The 19,251-nt window shown below is 46.7% G+C and overlaps 2 protein-coding genes across 3 annotated transcripts in view; both read left to right on the forward strand.

Annotated features, from left to right (window-relative positions):
• The window catches only part of KLHDC1 (kelch domain containing 1), a 28,594-nt gene extending 25,663 nt beyond the window's left edge, over nt 1-2,931 (forward strand). For both annotated transcript variants that reach the window (XM_071745099.1, XM_071745101.1), the window contains 3 exons: nt 1,357-1,441; nt 1,772-1,824; nt 1,947-2,931. In XM_071745099.1, coding sequence (XP_071601200.1) covers nt 1,357-1,441; nt 1,772-1,824; nt 1,947-2,121 — 313 coding nt within the window. In that variant the 3' untranslated portion in view covers nt 2,122-2,931. The remainder of the gene's footprint in view (nt 1-1,356; nt 1,442-1,771; nt 1,825-1,946) is intronic.
• A 463-nt stretch (nt 2,932-3,394) lies between these two features.
• On the forward strand, nt 3,395-18,872 carry KLHDC2 (kelch domain containing 2). Its single transcript, XM_071745102.1, has 14 exons — nt 3,395-3,526; nt 5,412-5,579; nt 6,381-6,460; nt 7,116-7,233; nt 8,579-8,694; nt 11,359-11,440; nt 11,529-11,612; nt 13,873-13,953; nt 14,052-14,110; nt 14,448-14,557; nt 15,143-15,215; nt 16,147-16,234; nt 17,196-17,248; nt 18,549-18,872. The coding sequence occupies exons 2-14, from the start codon at nt 5,424-5,426 to the stop codon at nt 18,670-18,672; spliced, it is 1,224 nt and encodes a 407-aa protein (XP_071601203.1). The 5' UTR covers nt 3,395-3,526; nt 5,412-5,423; the 3' UTR covers nt 18,673-18,872.
• Nucleotides 18,873-19,251: the final 379 nt, after the last annotated feature.

Raw genomic sequence — 19,251 nt, forward strand, 5'->3', positions numbered from 1 at the left:
TGAAGCAGACCTCAAGGGCTCTGTGGTGATGATCACCTTGGGGTTTTTACTTCAGTGGCCATACACCAGTAACTAAATTACAATAAAAGTAAATCCAGCAAGGTGTAGCTGCTGAAGTAGCAGAATCATTGTTAAAGCAAAATTTTACAAGCCAGGCTTTTTTGTTTGGCTTTTTTTAAATTATTTTTTTTATTACCTAACACCCACAAAACGTGCCTGTGGGTGTGATGTAAGTGCTGGACACACAGAAAATGATCCCCAGGTATCTCTGGGGGGAAGTGTAAAACTGAAACAGGGTAACTTGCCTCCTGAAGCTCTCATCCTAGTGCTTGGGGATAAGAGTCAGTATTCTGACTCTCTCTAACCCAACAATATTGAAGCCATGAGATTTGTAGTTATGAATTAGAGAAATAGTGGGAAATTTAAAAAGGTGGGGGGGAAAAAAAGGTTATTTTTTCCTAACCTTTCCTAAAAGGTTGTTTTTTCCAAAAGCTTGATTTGTATAGTTATTGTGTTTACTAAAATTTTTCCACTTTCTGCTGAAGTAGTGATAAATAAGGCAAAGTATAGATAACAAGAGTATCAAAAAGTCAAATAATAACAAAAATTACATTGGGCTGTACAAAATGCAATAATTCAGCAAGGTTCTCATGAGATGGATAGTCACATTGCTCTCTCCTCTTATATTGTTAAATAAATTAATAATATCATAATTTAAAAGTATTTTTTTAACTTCTGAAGACTTTTAGAATAATGTATTTGCCTTGCTTTCCTAAGAAGTAAGGGTTAGGTACTCTGCACATGCTTGGCTGCCTCTCCTGCCCATGGAGATGATGAATCAATTGACCCATTTCAGTAATATTTGAGGAAAAAATAGGAGATACTAAAGGCCCAACATCCTCTGTGCAAGTAAATAGCCAGACAGAAAAGAGAAACTCCCAATGGCTTATCCTCCATCCTTCCCAGAGAATGGAAGGTCTGCTGCCTTGAGACACAACTGGATAAATAAAAGGCTGTCTTGTTTCAGCAACTTGTAAAAGACATTATTTAAAATAGTAAAATTCTACTGGGTGAGGCCACTAAGAGTTCAGAGCTCTGTGCTTAAGTAGTGGAACCACAGGATTAAGGAAATGACCTTACATTTTAGCTAAAAGTAAGTTGTACCCTTATAATGAGTAATTTGAAGAGAAACTTGGATATGAAGAATGGAGGAGAGTCTGTGTGAGGTGAAGAGGTTAATATGCAAGTAAACTTACAGCTTCTCTGAAACCCTTAACATTTAGTTTGGGATTTATTCTGCTGGTAACTGCTTGCTGTTACTCCATCACTTAAATCCATTTATTCTCTTGTTTCTAGACTGTGGCATACAGCCTGCCTGGGGAAAGAAGGAGAAGTGATGGTGTTTGGTGGAAGCAAAGATGACTTGCACTTCATGGACACAGTCAGTAAACTGAATCATGAAATTTTAGCACTATAATAACTAAAACTGAACTAAAATAATACAATTGCTGATACTACTGGGTTCATTCATAATGTATGCTGTTAGGAGATGTGACCTTGACTGTTCTTTAAAAGAACTGAAGAGGGGTTCTTCCTTATTGGGCTCATAAAAAGGAGTTTGTTACACAGATTCTTTCTAAATAATTATATAAGTATTCACAGTTTCAAATCATGCATGTGGCAGTAAATTTTATATTAATCAAGAAAACAGCAGCATTTCTGAGACAAGCAGTTTGTGTCATTTTAACAGTTCTCTTTTTCTGTTGCTCAGGGTCACTGCAGTGATTTGTTGATATTCCAGACTCAACCTTATTCACTCCTCAGGTGAGTTGAGGTTACTGGCACAAAGAATCTGCTGGAAATCCATGTGGGACTGAGCTTTTACAGGTCTCGAGGTTATAACCTGTTTGCTGAAATCTTTATTTTATTTTCTTTTTCTCCTCCAGGTTGTGTCTTGACTGCATTGGTAAAAATGCAGCTCTCTTACAGAATCAGATCCCATGTCTGCCATCCAAACTTTTGCAGCAGGTGCTGAAAAAAATAACCTTCTGGGCTGCAGCCAGCCACAGGCAAGAGAAGAAAGCTGAAACAGAAAGACAAAGTCAGCTGAACTCCACATGAACAGTGACCACCTTGAACACTTGGGTTTATTTACGGCGTACAGAGTTTTTTGTTAGTGAACTTTACTAATCCTACAGAACAACTGTATGTTAAGCTGAGTTTCTAAGTGAAGTTTGAGAACAAAGAAATCCTTTTTATGGAAGTCTCCTTTGGTTTTTTGCATTGTAGAAAACTGATATAAAACTTCATTTGTATATATTGTTAAATTCTGCTGTTATGGTCTTAATGAGACAGCCCACATACCACTTGTTCCTTTTTGAAGGTGACAGATGATACAAAACGTTTTCAGTTGGATAAAACACTGCTTTCAGTCTAAAAATCTTACTTCAGCCTTTCTGAAAAATCAGCTCAGCATAGTTTAGTTCAACACAGTATCCTGGGGAGATTCACACTTGTCAGTCTTGAAAAAGGTAATTTGCTAACACCGTGGAATCTGATGATTTAATTACACCAGCCTGGTGTCTGACCATCCAAACGCTGGAGCCAGGCATCTTAGTCCAAGTAGGAAAATTGGTTCAGAGAACTGTGGAACTTGAAGAGAAAGCTGCAGAGAGCAGCATCACCCTTTGTATAGGAAACCTTCCGTGCAGTTCAGAACACAGTTTTACTATGTTTCTGTAATCAGAGTCCTTTTTGAAATAGGTTGTATATGGTATTTTGGATGTGTAAAGTTTATATTTAAATTCTGGTTTAAAAGAAAATATGCTTATTTATTGTTTAAAAAAAGAGCATATGTAGTACTTGCTATTTTTCTGTTTTAGATATTTAGTTAACAGGAGCACAGTCATTAAAATTTTATAGAGAGTTGAATTGAGACCAGTTTTGAGTAGTTTTTGACACTTGTACCGTTTAAACTTGATTGGGGAAAGGGAGGGGAGGGGTTTGGAGTGGAATCGTATCATAAAGGGCCGTTTTGTGAGGGTATTGCAGCAGTGCCGAAATTTTCATAGAATCGTCAAAACACAGAATACGTCGAGTTGGAAGGGACACCGTCGGGATCATCGAGTCCAATTTTGCAGCTGCCTGAACATTTATTATTATTTCGGTGGCTTTATTTGTGGCCAACGTATTTTTTCCCTTGACAAACACTTCGGAACCTCCATCGGTCCCGCAGTTAGTTGGGAAGGGGAAGGCGCAGCTGCCATTTTCCCCCACCCCGCATGGCGGTCCCGGGCTTGCGGACGATCCACTCGGTGTTTCCACAACCCTGGGGCACCTCAGGGAAGGTTCTCCAGCCCAGAACTCTACCGGAACCACCGAAAACGCCGAACCCCGGGGTTCGGTTGCCCCTCCCCGGGCCACCCCGGCGCTTGCGCGGCGCTGACGAAAGCGGCGGCCCCGGCGGATGTTGACGCTGAGGTGAGGGAGGGAAGGAGGGGGCGGCCCGCAGCCCCCCGGTACCGAGGTAAGGGCCCTGGGGAAGGGAAGGTGGCTCTGGTGGGGTTGGGCCGAGGGTGAAGGAACGCGAGTGGGATGGGGAGAGCGGGGACCAAAATTCGAGAGAAATGGGGAAAAAGGTCCGGGGGGTTGCTGAGGGGTCGGTCCGGTGATGGCGCCCGGCGCTGCGCACTGCGGCTGCTGCTCAGCCGGGGGGCTGCGTGATGGATCCGTCCCGACAATTAAACAAAATAAAATAAAATATGGGGAAGACACGAGGAGGAGTGTGCTGGGCAGAGCCCATCGAGGGTTTGGGGGTTTTGTTAAAGCACTGAAAGGGACTGATAAATTGCTAAAGGAGGGCAGAGTTGTTACAAAGCAAAGCAAAGCAAAGCGTGGTGATCCCGTGGGGAGAGGTCAGTCAGAACCTGGTTAACTGGAAGCAGGCAGGTTTGACCGACGTTTGGATAAGGCTTTCTAATTTAAAGCGTAATTAAAGCTCAGAAATAACCTGCCGAGGGTGGTGTAGTGTCTGCGCCGTTGGAGCGGTTCAGCTGGAAGGGAAATCTCTCCGGTGTCCGGGATCCGGTGTGATGCGGGGTTTGGTGGGCTCTGGAGGTCCTTGGTCACTTCTCCTGCACTGCCTGCTTGCACCAAACCGTTGCTTGGGCTGTCCTCCTGTCTCAGGAAACCTTTGTGTGGGGTCAGTTAAGCTGTATGAAACCCAAACGCAGAAGGGGGTTTGGGAGCAGCTGATCCATGGAAGGAGAATTCAGCTTTTTCGGGGGTCCCTCTGCTCCGGTAGTGGCTGAGCTGGCAGGGATGACCCCAACATCTCCTCCTGGCTCCGTGCCTCCCGCATTTCCAGTGGCCCTGGGGTGACAGCCTGGCTCTGGGGGTGACAGTGCGTCTCTCGGGATGACAGCCTGGCTCTGGGGGGGTACAGCATGGCCCTGGGGGGACAGTGTGGCACTGGGGGTGACAGCATGGCCCTGGGGGGACAGTGTGGCACTGGGGGTGACAGCATGTCCCTGGGAGGACAGCCTGGCTCTGGGGGGGTACAGCATGGCCCTGGGGGGACAGTATGGCACTGGAGGGGTACAGTATGGCCCTGGGGGTGACAGTGTGGCCCTGGGGGTGACAGTGTAGCTCTGGGGGGGGACAGTGTGGCCCTGGGGCTCCTGGAGTACCAAAACCCTGGCATGGAGCTCTTTCCCCGAAGCTGCAGGTTGGGTGTGTGTAGCTGATGTCTTTCCAGGGGACACTCCAGGTTTTGGCTTTCTTCATGGTTTGGAGCAGGGGGCTTTGTTTTGTGGTGTGGTTTCTTCTTTGTTTTGTTTTTTTTTTTTTAAAGGCAGGTGACACGTTCTGCATTTACCAGCTATGGGAAAGTGTGTGTGTGGGAGGCTTGGCTGAGGCAGTCCAAAGGGACTTTGCCTGGCAAGCTGCAGGAGTTCTCACTTTTGTGGGAACCATCTTGTATGGAAAGCTTTCAAACTTATTCCACTGTGTGTTGTTTTTTTTTTCATCCGTGCATGTGTATCTAAGTGATTTAAAAATCCAGATAAGGACCTTTTATCACAGAATCCCAGACTGGTTAGGGTTGAAGTGACCTCATAAATCATCTCGTTCATCATTGTCAGGGACACCTCCCACTAACCCAGGTTGCTCCAAGCCCCATCCAACCCGGGCTTAAACTGGCAACTGAAACCACTATAAATTACACACAGCCAAGGAATGCCCATCTGAAACTTTCCTGAGTGCTGGTACAACTTCCTCCACAGAAGGATCACTCTGAAAGAAACAGCACCGCGCGTTTTCTCCCTTTGTTTTGTTTTGGGTTTTTTTTTTTCCTAACCTCGGGTGGTTACCCCGGATTGTTTCCAAAGCTCTGCTTTATTCTGTGCACGTAGCTCTGTGGTGAAATGGCTGATGATAATGAAGACCTGCAGGCAGATGAAGAGCTCCCAGCTCCAGCTGAGGACAGCTTTGAGCAGCTGGAGAACGACAGCCCCGCGGAGCGCAGCGGCCACGTGGCCGTCACCGATGGGCGCTGCATGTATGTCTGGGGAGGATATAAGGTAAGATCCTCTCCTGGATATGCCAGCTTTCTGCCACCTCTGGTGCTGGGAATTATGTCCCCATTAGTTTTGGAGTGACTCTGTAAAATTATCCCTCCCCCCATCCCCGGAGAAGAAAAGCTAAGAAATCAGAATGTGGAATATTCCAACTGTCGAAGCAAATGGTGTGGGGGGGGTAACAAATGGGTAGTTTTGGGGGGATGTGTGGCTGTGTAAACTCGTGTGTCTGTTGGAAGGAGAAGGAAAGAAATATTGTCTGGTTCAAAATGCAGAACATGCAAAAGGGTGCTTTTGTTTACAGCATTATCCCATATATTGTGTGTTAAGGATCAGGGGTCGGTTATTAGCACACTGGAGTGTGTGTGTTAGTGCAAGCAGAACCAAGTCATGGTATGATTTTCACTGGAATGAAGGTGAATTGTCAAGTAAAGAAATCAGTAGCTTGAGACAAAGCTTTTTCTGTGGTGTCATGCAGGGGGTGGAGGAAGTGAAAAAAGGGAGTTCTGCTTCATTTATGCACCTTAGATATCCTGCTTGGGTTATGAAGAGGAGCTTTAACTTCTGTTTACCCCATTCTCTGGCTGGGAGGTTGTTCTGCTGGTCCCCAGCAGAAGCTAAAATAGGCTGACAGCTGCTTTCCAAGGGCTGCTGTGCAGGTGAGAGGCACAGGAGTGGGGCAGGCTCTGCTCCTGCTGCTTTGTGTGGGAGCTGTGCTGGGGTGCAAACATTGGCAGGTGTCTGGGATTCAGCCTGGTGAGCACCCTTCTGATGTTGCTTTTTCTTTTGTGACCTGTTTTGCAGAATGCCCAAGTTAGGGGATTTTATGACTTCTATCTGCCTAGAGATGAAATATGGATCTACAACATGGAAACTGGAAGATGGTAAATCCTTCATTTCATCATTTTGGGGGGGGAAGGAGATAAATTCTTAAGCTGGTATAGACGGTGCCTTCTGGGTCCCTGTATAGAGAATTGTCTGATGTATTTGTTCTCACCTATGAAGCTGTTGCATAAATGTGTAAAACACTTCCAGAACATGAGTGTTATTTTCACAAGGGTACATTGGCAAGGAAACCCATGGTGCTGCAGTTCTGTAGCCAGGGCCTTGTGCTGTGGAGCTGTGTTCCCTCTGGGAGAGAGCCTTGGCCATGGGCTGGAAACTCATCTGTGTGGTTATAATGTTTACAAAGAAAATAGAAAAAATAGAAACCTTCAGTTTAGACAGATGCATCCTCTTTGCCTGAGGATCTTTTCTGGGATTTTGAACATGAAGGGCATAGCAGACTCTTGGACTGGGCAGACAGGATTCCTCCCCTACAAAACATGTGTTCATCAAACTGCCTTCTCCCCACCCCTGTGTCATACCAAGTTAATGCTGTAAATCATTCAACCTGTGTGGAGAACACTCAGAACTGAATTGTCCACAGTGACCTGTTGTAATTTAAAACATCCTGGTAGTGTTCTGAAAATTCTTCTCTGGATGAAATCATTATTGTTTGGTTTTCATCAGATAAAATGTTCTCAACTGTGCTTCTAGGAAGAAGAGTAAAACAGAGGGAGATGTCCCACCTTCCATGTCTGGAAGCTGTGCTGTGTGTGTAGACAGGGTTGTGTACCTCTTTGGAGGACACCATGCACGTGGCAATACAAACAAGGTCAGTAATTTAAAAGTAAACCCCTTCTCATCAAGAAGTTTTTTTTGTTCCCATTTCTTATAAGGCAGAGATGGCCTCAGTCAGCTAAAATCCATCCAAAGCCTGGAATGTATTGTCTTAAATCACAGAAACATTTTCTTTGGAATGACTGGACAGGCTGGAATCTCATTTCAGAGCTCAGATGTTAATAACAAAGGATGCTGAACATCTTTCCAGTTCCTGTGTCCTACATGGCTTCTGCAGCATAATATTTTCATTTCCTGGCTGTATCTCTAGTCCTTGGAAGCAGATAACCAGCTCTCTCATCCTGCCAGCAGCTTCCCTAGAGCTCAGCTGCTTGAAGCCATGTTCTTTTTTGTGCTTGCCTGAGAGGTTTTTCTCTAACAAAATCTGGTGCTTACTGCTTGGATCTTTTACCCATGCAGGTGATTAGCTGGCTGACATTAACCAGCTGAGTGCATTAATTTCTCTGTCAGGTCAGATAACGTGGTGCTTGTAAAACAGATCAGCCCTCAGCTCTGCATCATTTCACATGGTGATTGCACTCTGGTAGCTTTACACCACTGAAGAAACACCATGACCTATTACTTGTTTTCATGTCACTTGCTCTTGAGCAATTCACCCTGTAAATTGTATTGCATTTGCTCCTCTGGAAAGATGGGGTTTTCCAGAGTTCTGAAATAATATCAGGAGCTGATTTGTAACTGCTCTGTTGCTGTTTGGAATGTTTTGGGGTTTTTTTTTCTCTGGACTCTCTGATAATATTTGCTGATGTTCCAGAAGTGTGGTTTATATTAAACAAATTTTTTTTTTTTTGCATTTATACTCAAGTATAAAGTGGAAGGGGCTCAATGCAATGCTTGCAGTCAGTCTGAAAAAACAAGATTTGTAAAGTGTCACTGGTTTCCTTTCTGCTGTGGTATTCTTAACCTCTCAGTTAGTTTATATATTTGTATCAGCTAATTTTATCAGTGTAAAATGATTTAATAGGGATGGTACTATTAAAAACATTTCTTTTTTAAAGACTTTTATTGCAAGACAGTAGCTACTTTGTAAACCCCTTCCTTTTAGCCCATTTCAGCTTTTGGGTGGTACATCCCAATATTTGTAGTCCTGTTGCTTTCATTTAAAAGTGTTTGGAGCTCAAGTCTGCAAACAGATAAGGATCTTTGGATCCATATTTTGTTCCAAACATTGTCAGTGTTCTCTGCAGCTAGGAAAAGAACTTTTTAAAGTATTTCTATGCTAATACATGTTAATTAAAAAGTTAATATTTTAACCTCTGTCAGATTTAAGCTTTAAGCTGACTGTGTGGGTAAAAAAAACCTCTTTTTATTTTCTACAGTTCTACATGTTGAATTCCAGATCCACGGACAAAGTGCTGCAGTGGGTCAGAGTAGAGTGTCAGGGGGTACCCCCTTCATCAAAGGACAAACTTGGAGTTTGGGTTTACAAAAACAAGTAAGGCTCCAGCACCCAAATCAGCACAGCTGTCCCTGTGCATGTGTGTTTGGTTTTAATCACTCTTGGTCTTGTCATTGTTGTGTCTCTTTGTTTGAACAAGAGCTGCAGAAGGACTTCTTGCCTCCAGCACCTGCATGCTTCAGGACAATGCTGGATTTCTTCTCCCTCAGCCAACCTTTTAAAACTTCTCCATCCTTTTAAGCCTTGAGATGCAGAAAAACCTCACTCCCAGTTTGGGTAGATTACAAAAAATCCCATTTTGGGTAAATATAAAACTGGCTTGTGCAGCCTTGAGGAGAGAAGGCTGAGGGGAGAGCTCCTGCCCATGATCCAGGACTTCAAGGGGGGTCCAGAGCAGCTGGAGACTCCCTATGGACAAGGAGTCCCATGGACAAGACAAGGGGCAATGGGCACAAGTTGCTCCTGGGCAGATTCCCATTGGACACCAGAGGAAAATGTTTCCCCATGAGGACAGTCAGAGCTTGGAATGGTCTCCCAGGGGAAGGGGGGGATTCCCCCACTCTGGAAAGGTTGAAGTCTCAGCTCCAGGGGGTGCTGAGACATCTCAGAGAAACAAGAATCTGAGAAGGGTTGGAGCAGATGGGCCTTGGGGGCCCTTCCCACCTGACACTCTGGGATTCTGGATGTGAGCTGCAAAGCATCCCAGTGAGTCCCAGTCCCAAATGTCAGCTCCTCAGGAGCAGATCTGCCATGGGGCATTCTGGGTGCATGCCTTTAAAACCTTTGCATCATGATTGCAAAGTGTCATTCCTCTTGGCAGTTGCATCAGGAATTATTTGTCACACAAGCCTGATCCAGAATTCCCTTTATCAGGCAAAATGCAGTCTTTTTGGTCATGCCTTGTAGGGCAGCTCCTGTTGCTTTGGTAGTTGAAGAGCAGAAGCCATGTTTAACACTCAGCTTGCCTGTGGCCTTTTCAGTGATGCACATGGTCTGCTCAGTGTGTTTTGTGCTGGTTGCACAACCCAGGAACGTGTTAACTGAGCTGCTGCTGACATTATCTGATCTCATGGGTTGGGATAGTGTCCCAGAGGTGCCAGAAAGCATTTTGGCACTGCAAACCTTGGAAAAGATGAGGGAGATAGGGAGGAGGTGTCGAAGATGTATGAGCTGATGTGTGAAACGTTGCTGTTGCCTTCCACCTCCTCTCCTCTTGGTGCAGTGCTGGTCCCCCAAGCAGGCAGGGAGCTGTGTGATGGGATCAGTCCTGCCTCCTGGCACTGGAGGACAGGTCAAGGAAAGCCCCTGGTGTAGGTGGGTTGTCTTCTGCTTCCACAAGCTTGCTGCATCCCAGCTGCTCTGGAGGTTGCAGGTGAAATTACATTATCTCAGGGGAGGGTGGGGACTTTTGGCTCACTTTTTGGAGCATCTAGCCAGGACTGGTTTCTCAGAGGGTTCCTGGCTTCCAGAGAACAGGACTCCAGAATGCTCTGGCACAGGTGACAGCTGACATAGCCAGGACTGTCCCCTTGCAAGAGAAAATGGAAGAGGTGATCCCTACAGAGCCAGAGCTCTCTGCACAGGCTGTGAGCACTGATGTGACTTCTGGCTCTTGGTCACAATCAGCAAGGGTTGTTGCTGCTTCTTGTTTTGTCACATCAGGGTAGGACAGTCACATCACCTCCCAGACCCTACCTGGCCAGCACAGGCATCTTCTGCCTGGCAGCACAACTGGTCTGGGGCTCTCCTGAGGCAGAAAAAATCCAGAATGTCCCTGTGCTGGTGCCACTTTTGGTGGTTTTGCTGCACAGCACTGCAGGTGCCAGTCCTGCTGTATCCATTATGTGGAGAGAACAGTCACTGTGATGATGTTTGCCATGGGGTTTGCTGTGGAGACTCATGAAAGGCAGGGGACTGCCCATGGTGGTGGAATTCAGATTTTTGATGTGGAGGGAAAAGTTATTTTTCCCATACTTGATGTGATCTGTTCATATGTAAACCTGTGCAGGGCTGTTGTGGGTGTTCAGTCAGGTGGTGGAGATTGTTCCCTGTTACTTCATAACTTGATGAGACTTCCTGATAAAACCATGCCACTCATTTCTAATAAGTGCTAAAATCCCAGCATAAAACTTCAAGGTAAATAAAAGCAGGGGGCTGGCTGCTTCAGGCTTTGAAGTTAAACACAATAAAGGTAAAGACTTTCCCCCCCCAGAAAAAATACCCTAAAAGCTTCTCAGGCAGTTTCATTGGGGGAGGATCTGCTGGGTCTCCTCCTGCTGGTCTCCACAGTGCCCATCCCTTCTTCCAGGAGTGTCTGTGAACATTTTGGGAGGAGAGAAAAAGGGGAAGAGGGCTTGGAAAGGGCAGGAAGCTGCAGGAATAAAGTCCAGTAGCTGCTGCCTGGGAGCCTCTGGTAGGCCTGGGAGCTTCACACTTCTGAAACCTGAGCAAAGCTTGAAAGCCTCAGGGCTGGGAAGCAGCTGCAGAGGGATTTAGTGTGGATGGGAGTGCCAGTTGGGCAAAAAACAGGGCCCCACACCTGGAAAACTGGCACTGCAGACAGACTGGAAGCTTTGAGTCTGTCAAAGGAGCTTCCCTGGTTTTCTGTCTTCTGGTTGAGCACAGCATTTGCAGAGATGTAATTTGTAGCAATGGATGTAATGTGCCTCTTAACAAATCCTGATGCATGTTTTGTTTCAGGCTGATATTTTTTGGAGGCTATGGGTACTTCCCTGAGGGGAAACAACGGGGGACTTTTGAATTTGATGAAACCTCGTTTTGGGTAAGTAAACCTGAAAGTAATTGCTGTGTAAATGTCAATATTTGATGAGTACTTATTAAAACTAGTTGCTTATTTAATATTTTTAAAGAATTCAGGTCTTCCTAGAGGGTGGAACGACCACGTGCATGTTCTGGACACTGAAACTTTCACCTGGAGCCAGCCTATAACTACGGTAATTCCTTGTCCTGTGTCAGTTGCAGCTCTTGACAAAAGCCCCTGTGTTGTGTGCCTGACCTCTTGTAGCATCCTCTGAAAATAAGCATGGCTCAGTTAACCTGCAGAGTGAAGCTGTCTTGACCTGTTGTATCTCTCAGGGGTACTTATTATGGTCAGGGACACCTCTCATCCAGCCCAGGTTGCTCCAAGCCTCATCCAACCTGGCCTTGAACACCTCCAGGGAGGGGGCAGCCACAGCTTCTCTGGGCAATCTGTTCCAGAGGCTCAGCACCCTCCTCCTGAAGAACTTCTTCCTCAGCTCCAGCCTGAACCTCTTCTCCTGCACTTTCAATCCCTTTCCCCTTCTCCTATCCCTGGACACTGAGGAAAAGTCCCTCTGCAGCCTTCCTGGAGGTTCCCTTCAGGTACTGGAAGGCAGCTCTAAGGTCCCCCTGGAGTCTTCTCTTCTCCAGGCTGAACAATCCCAGCTCCTCAGCCTCTCCTCCTGCCAGAGCTGCTCCAGCCCCTGGATCATTTTATCAGACCATCTCTAGTCTGTATCTCCCTGCCATTATTTTAGAAGATCTATTAACAGTTTGCAAGCAACAAGTATGGAAATTGGCCCAAGATACATTTTTCTACTTTTCTGCTCCACCCTACAGCCTTGTTCTTGTGTCACCAGTTTTTTACTGGCAGGTGTTTAGGTGTCAGGTGCTCTCTGATCCTGCTTTCTCCAGGATATCAACCATCCCATACATGCCAGGAGTTGGAAAAGGTGGCAGAGCTCTCTGCAAGGCTCAGTGCCAGCTAGCAGGGGGACAGGAGAAGTGCTTTGCAGGGCCAGGAGACCAGGACACCACAGATGGATCCTGTGGAGCTGATCTTGTCTCCATGGTGCTTCCTAAGGTTGTTTTCTCCACGGGGTGACCTGCAGGTCACTCACTGTAGCTGCACCTGCTGGGAGGGCCACGTCTGCACCTCTCCTGGTTTCTGCTCTTCAGGCTTCCATCCTGGGACAAGCTCCAGGGGAGGACACCTGACCAGGAGAGGAAGATTAGGACTGTGTGACCAGGGCTTTCTTGCCTTCTCCTTCTTGAGCCAGCTCTCTTCATTCCTTGTACCTCTTGCCAAGTATATATGCCTTGTATTCTCTTGCCAGTGAAATGGAGCTATTAATTTTTCCTCCATTTACACGAGGTGCCTTCAGCTTGTGCTTGCAGTTTTGCCTAAAACATACTTGGAGGGGAAGGACTGTTGAAAGAGGGGTTTGGTAGAACATCTTAGAACATCCCCTCAAAATAAAAATTACCTGCTGCCTATTCAGTAGCATTCTTGAGGCCATTTCAACTGGATTTAGACCATTCATTTCCCTCTCTCCTCATGCCTTTTATTTTGGCCTGTCTTTCTCTCTTCATCTTTATCCCTCTTGACTTGCTTCCTTTTCATGCTTCAGTGGCATTGTGCTCATGGGGAGCTCAGGAAAATGGAATGTGTGGTTTCCTGTCATCCCCACTTTAAGGTGATGATTTGGTGCATTCACTTGGGTGCTGGATTGAGCTCAAAACAAAACACTCCTTAATTGCAAACAGACACTGTTTGAGGTGTCCCAGGAGTGTGCAGGAACAGGGAAATGGGGTGATACTGCCACAGAATTGGAGGAAATGAAATTTGAGATATGTAACTCCTTATTCACATCACCAAAGAGTCCCTTTGTCTTGCTGCATGCAGTTCTCAAATATTTCAGAAGTAACTCAATACTGTTTAGTGATGTGTTGTGTCAGTGTCTCATTTACAGGCTGAGGTCTTCTGTGCCTGTCTGAGAGCAAAATCTGTATCTTTCTACTTCTAGAGTCCCATTCTAATGAGTTTCTGAACTTTGAGCCATCAAAAAACCCCAATTTTTTGTGCACAGAATGCCTTAATGGTTGATTTTTCACTCTCTGCTCCTTTTCACTCCTCTGCTCCTTAAATCTGACTTGAGATGAGCCTTTAATCTCCTCAAGTGACTGATTTGAGGAACTCTGAGACCTTGTTTGAGCAGGACACCCGGGTGAGCTCTCCAGAGAGGAGCCCAACCCCTGCCCCTCTCTGTGCCTTCTCAGCAGGGTGCTGGTGTGGCCACAGCCCTGCTGCTGTGTGTGTGTGTGTGTGTCAGGCATCTTCAGCTTTATCTGCTGCAGGTTTCTGCTGAAATGGCATTTTCTTTCTCTGGTTAGCAAACCAAGTCCTATCAGATAATAATAATAACACAATTACTTCACCCTCTCTTTCCCCAGGGTAAAACTCCATCGCCGCGAGCAGCTCACGCCTGTGCCACGGTTGGGAACAGAGGCTTCGTGTTTGGTGGCAGATACAGAGTAAGCCCCTGTTTTTTTTGGCAGATTTAGAGTAAGCCCCTGTCCAGTTTAACTCTGTGGTACCAAAAACTCAACAAATTGCTTCTGCTTCCTTGTAGGAGTCCAGAATGAATGATCTCTACTACCTGAATTTGGATACGTGGGAGTGGAATGAAATGTAGGTGCTCAACCTGGGGGTCTTTGGTTTGTAAAGCCACATGAAGATGACATTTTTATTCACTTCAAATCATTCTGATGAAACTCCAGCAAGTAAAGTCAGGTAGAATTGATCCTCCTGATAAGCTGCTGGCTGTTGCTGTCAGGATTTGTTAAGTATTGATAAGAGTAAAATTAATTTACTCTGCCTAATGAAATGAAACTTGCTGGTGGGTCATGGGCCATGCACAGTATGAAGCTGCTTCCTTCCAATATCTGAAAAAGATTCAGAAGAGAGAGGAGCAGCAGGGATTTATTGTAGCACATGTGTAATTTGTGGTGTTTTTATTGACACACAGAATCACCCAAGGCATTTGCCCAGTTGGCCGATCGTGGCATTCCTTAACACCCATTTCCTCAGATCACCTCTTTCTTTTTGGAGGATTCACCACTGACAAGCAGCCATTAAGTAAGTCATTCCAAAAGGAATTTATGTTCTCTTTGTGCTCTTGAAGAGTTGTGCACAGTGACCTTAAATTCTTTTTAAATTCCTTCCCTGCGCTTGTGATCCAGCTGCTTGTGGTCAGCAGCTAATTTCATGGAGTGGGAGTCACTGAGTGCACTCAGACTCTGTTATTTACAGAAATCAGCCTGCTCTAAAGATGTGTCTAATGCAGAGTACAATTAGGAAGAGCTTTACAGTTCTCTTTTTTCCCTTCTGACTTCACTCCCTCATCCCTGGCAGTGTCTCAGCCCAGGTTGGATGGGGCTTGGAGCAACCTGGGCTGGTGGGAGGTGTCCCTGACTGTGGCAGGGGGGTGGAAATAAATGATCCTTAAGGTCCCTCCCAACCCAAACCCATTTGTGAATCTAGGATTCTCTGGTTATTAAATGCCTCTTCTCAAATAGCCCAAAGTATCACAGTTTTTCCTAAGAGGCTTGAGTTATTTAAGAACAAAACTGAGCTGTGTTACACCAGAGGACATGTGTATTGCAGCAAATGTGGAAGAACTACCAGAGAACTGCTTGTATTTGGGGTTTTGCTTGTTTTCAGGTGATGCCTGGATTTATTGTATCAGCAAGAACGAGTGGATACAGTTTGAGCATAACTACTCTGAAAAACCAAGGTATGGTTGACACTTCCCTGGAAACTTACTGAAGAAAACAAGGAAACTCTCTGTTTGGGTTGTCCAAGAGGCCACACGTGCCTCTTTACAGCATTATTTTTCTTCATATGTTAAAAATGCTGGCTGCTACCCCAAAAATGGGGTGATGGTGATGAAGACCAGTGTAGAACTGGTGCTGGAGGTGGTGTGAGGCTCATCTGGGGAAGTGTTGTGGTGTGAGGTCAGTGGGTTATGGCAGTGCTGTTTCCTGGCCTTGCTGCTGGTAATCTGGTTTTTTGGGGCAGCCCCAAGGCTGAGCTGCTGCCCTCTGGGCACTGCAAACTGTGGCTTCCTTTGCCCTTTTGACTGAAGGGGGGTGTGGAAATAAAGGCTGTGGGAGCAGCTCCTTGCAGCCACAGGGCTGAGGGTTTCACACGTTCCTGGGCTCACCCACAGCTCTGCAGCCCTGCTCTGACCTGGACACTGGGTTTGAGGAAGAATTTCTGTACTCAGAGAGCAGTCAGGTGCTGGAATGGGCTGCCCAGGGAGGTGGTGGAGTCACCATCCCTGGAGGGATTTAAAAAACTGAGGCACATCAGGACATGCTCTGGTGGGTGGTACAGATATTGAGATAAAATGTGTTTTATTTGGGAGGGATGGTGACAGTTGGATGTGGTGATCTTAGAGGACTCCTCCAGCTGTGACAATTGTGTGATTGTTTGATTCTTTACACAGCCTGGGGTTTGCTGCCTGGTTTTCCTTCTCTGAACATAAACTACTGATGCATTAGTCACATCTGCAGCTTACCAGTTGGAGGGCAAACCTGCATGTGTGTTAACAGCTTTAAATACAAACCCTCCTCCTGCCTTATTTGGGTGGGGTGGTTTTTCTGTTGTTTGTTTTGGGTTTTTTTTCCTCTTTGATTTAACAAAGTGCTGACTTCTCTTTGCAGGCTGTGGCACACTGCTTGTGCAAGTGAAGAGGGAGAGGTGATCATCTTTGGGGGCTGTGCCAACAACTTGCTTGCCCATTCAAAAGCTGTAAGTTTATTTTGAGTTTTCCCTTCCTGTGCAGCCTGGCCCTTCCTGCAGGAGCTTTGCTGTCCCCTGGCTCCAGCCAGTGGGAAATGCTTGAAGTCAGCAGCCTGGTCTCGTGAGGGCTGACAAAAAGGTGCATAAACAGCTTGGAGGGGAAATATTTTGCTGCTTTGCTGGAAACTAGGTGGTTATTTATTATTTAAACAAACTATGACTTGCTTTCCCTTGCACCTGTGTTTCACTTGCAGCCTGTGTTGCCTCCCAGCTATTTTGCTTCCTTACCTTTGTCCTGTGCTCTCTGGGAGCCCCTCCCAAAGTCATTTCCTCAGTGTGGTGCCTACAGGGAGTCCTGGGGAGGAGAGGGTAAACAGGGAGAGGCTCCTCAGCCAGGCTGGGGCTGTCCTGAGGTCTGGAAAAACAGGGAGGTGGGGGACAGACCCAGTGGGTACCCCCTGGGGCAAGCAAACAAGACTGGGGCAGCACTTCCTGATAATGTGCACTCCAGAACCAGGAACAACCATTCAAAAGATAAACCCAAACAGTGCTGAGCCTGACACAGCCCCTGTGTCCCACACCCCTCAGTGCAGAACCCTGAAGACTTGGAAACAAACCTGCTGGAGTTCCTGCTGTCTCCCCATGAGCAGATGAAGGCTGGGGAGGGGCACAGGGCTCAGGGCCCCCCTTGTGCACTGAGCTGAATCCCTTTGCAGGAGGTGGCACTGGAGCTTCTGGGATTCTGCTGTATTCCCCCCAGAATTCCCACACTGTAAGATTTGGAGAGCAGTTCTGCCCTCAGACCTCATTCCCATCAAGTCCAGCTGACTCCCCCCCCAGCCTGTCCAGAGCCAGGCCCTCTGCTTTCCTGTCCCAGGTCCATCTGCTGGAGCCTTGGCTGCTTTGGCTCCTGCTGCAGTAGTGGAAATCTGTAACCAAACTGGTTCTTTCTCTCTCTCTCCCCCCACAGGCTCACAGTAATGAAATCCTCGTGTTTTCCCTCCAGCCCAGATCTCTTGTAAGGTAAGGGAGACTTCAACATTAAACTTTTGGGTCTCCACCTAAGTGTGGGGTTACTGCCAGGCCTGTTGCTTATGTCCCTAAAACACTTGGAAGCATTTTTTTCCCCTAAAAAAATGGGGAAAGAACAGCAGCTGCTGCTGAGGATGGAGTGAGGCTCCTTCCAGAGCACACATTTGGCACTCAGGAGGAGCAGAAGCCCTCACTCAGCAGCTGTAAAGACCAAGCTCACCTGGCAGGTTGTGTTCAACCCATCCCAACCCCAGCTGAAAGGAGGCTGTAGGGAGGTGGGTGTTGGCCAAGTGAACAATGACAGGACCAGAGGGAATGGCCTGAAGCTGCAGCAGGGGAGCTTTAGATTGGGTATTAGGAAGAATTTATTTACTGAAAAGGGTGCTCAGGCTCTGGAACACCCTGCCCAGGGAGGTGCTGGAGTCACCATCCCTGGAGGGGCTTAAGAAACACACACATGTGGCACTTCAGGGCATGCTCTAATGGCTGAGATTGTAGGATTAGTGTTGTTCTGCTTTTATTTTTTTTTTTTAGGGGAGTGTGTCTGTTATTTGCTAAAGTGTGTGCATCCTGGGGTGCATTAGAAAGGGTGTGGTTAGTAGGTCAAGAGAGGTTCTCCTCCCCCTCTATTCTGCATTGGTGAGGCCACACCTGGAGTATTGTGTCCAGTTCTGGGCCCCTCAGTTCAAGAAGGACAGGGAAGTGCTTGAAAGAGTCCAGCACAGAGCTACTGAGATGATTAAGGGAGTGGAACATCTCCCTTATGAGGAAAGGCTGAGGGAGCTGGGTCTCTTTAGTTTGGAGAAAAGGAGACTGAGGGGTGACCTCATCAATGTTTTCAAATATGTAAGGGGTGAGTGTCAGGGAGATGGAGTTAGGCTTTTCTCAGTGGTGACCAGTGATAGGACAAGGGGTAATGGGTGTAAATTGGAGCATAGGAGGTTCAAGTTGAATATCAGAAAAAATTTTTTTACTGTAAGGGTGACGGAGCCCTGGAACAGGCTGCCCAGGGGGGTTGTGGAGTCTCCTTCACTGGAGACATTCAAAACCCGCCTGGACACGTTCCTAGGGGATGTACTCTAGGGGGCCCTGCTCTGGCAGGGGGGGTTGGACTAGATGATCTTTCCAGGTCCCTTCCAACCCCTAGGATTCTAGGATTCTATGATTCTATGGTGCTTGTGTTTGTTCAGGGTTGGTTTTGGGTGCCTTTTGTGTATTTTTGGCCTCAGTGATCTCAGAGGTCCTTTCCAAGCACGACTGTTGTGTGACTCTGTGTTTCCCTCTCCCCAAGGCTGTGCCTGGAAGCAGTGATCTGCTTTAAGGAGATGCTGGCCAGTTCCTGGAACTGCCTCCCCAAGCACTTGCTGCACAGCGTCAACCAACGCTTCGGGAGCAACAACACCTCGGGCTCCTGAGCCCCCCGGGAGCTGTGCAGGGCCCAGCAGGGCTGAGCTGTCATCATCTTACTGAGTGTGGCAAACATGAAACTTGTATAGGTTAAATCTGTTTTGTCGTAGGTAGTTGCTTCCTGCCTTTTAAGTTGCATGTGAATGGCTTAGAGAGAACCTATTTTTGTGTAAAGATGTTTGCAATAAATGTATTTAATGCAAGTGGAGATGTAGCCTGTGCTCTAAAGCTTAAAACCAGGGCTGGGGTTTGGCCACCCTGAAGGAGAGGTGAGGGCCACCCCAAAATGAGGCAAAAATGAGGGGGGGGTGTGGAAGTTTTTGTTGTGGAGGCCCTGGTCATGGACTTGAGGGTTTCAGTGGTTGTGCAGGGAATACCCAAGCATGGTCAGAAGAGGAAGGTTGCTCTCATCTAGGCTGAAGATGTCTGTGACAGCCAGCAGCCCTGTTTGGAGCTGACAGCCTTAGGAAACTGCCTGCTTAATGTTTTGCCACAAATGCTTCAGGATTTGGATTTTGTACCTTGTCAGAGTTGATAAACTGTCGTAAACCTTCAGCTGTTAAAGCCCCCACTACTCTCTGCTCGTT

Source organism: Heliangelus exortis, chromosome 5, assembly GCF_036169615.1.
Source record: "Heliangelus exortis chromosome 5, bHelExo1.hap1, whole genome shotgun sequence".
In the NCBI taxonomy this organism is placed as follows: Eukaryota; Metazoa; Chordata; class Aves; order Apodiformes; family Trochilidae; genus Heliangelus; species Heliangelus exortis.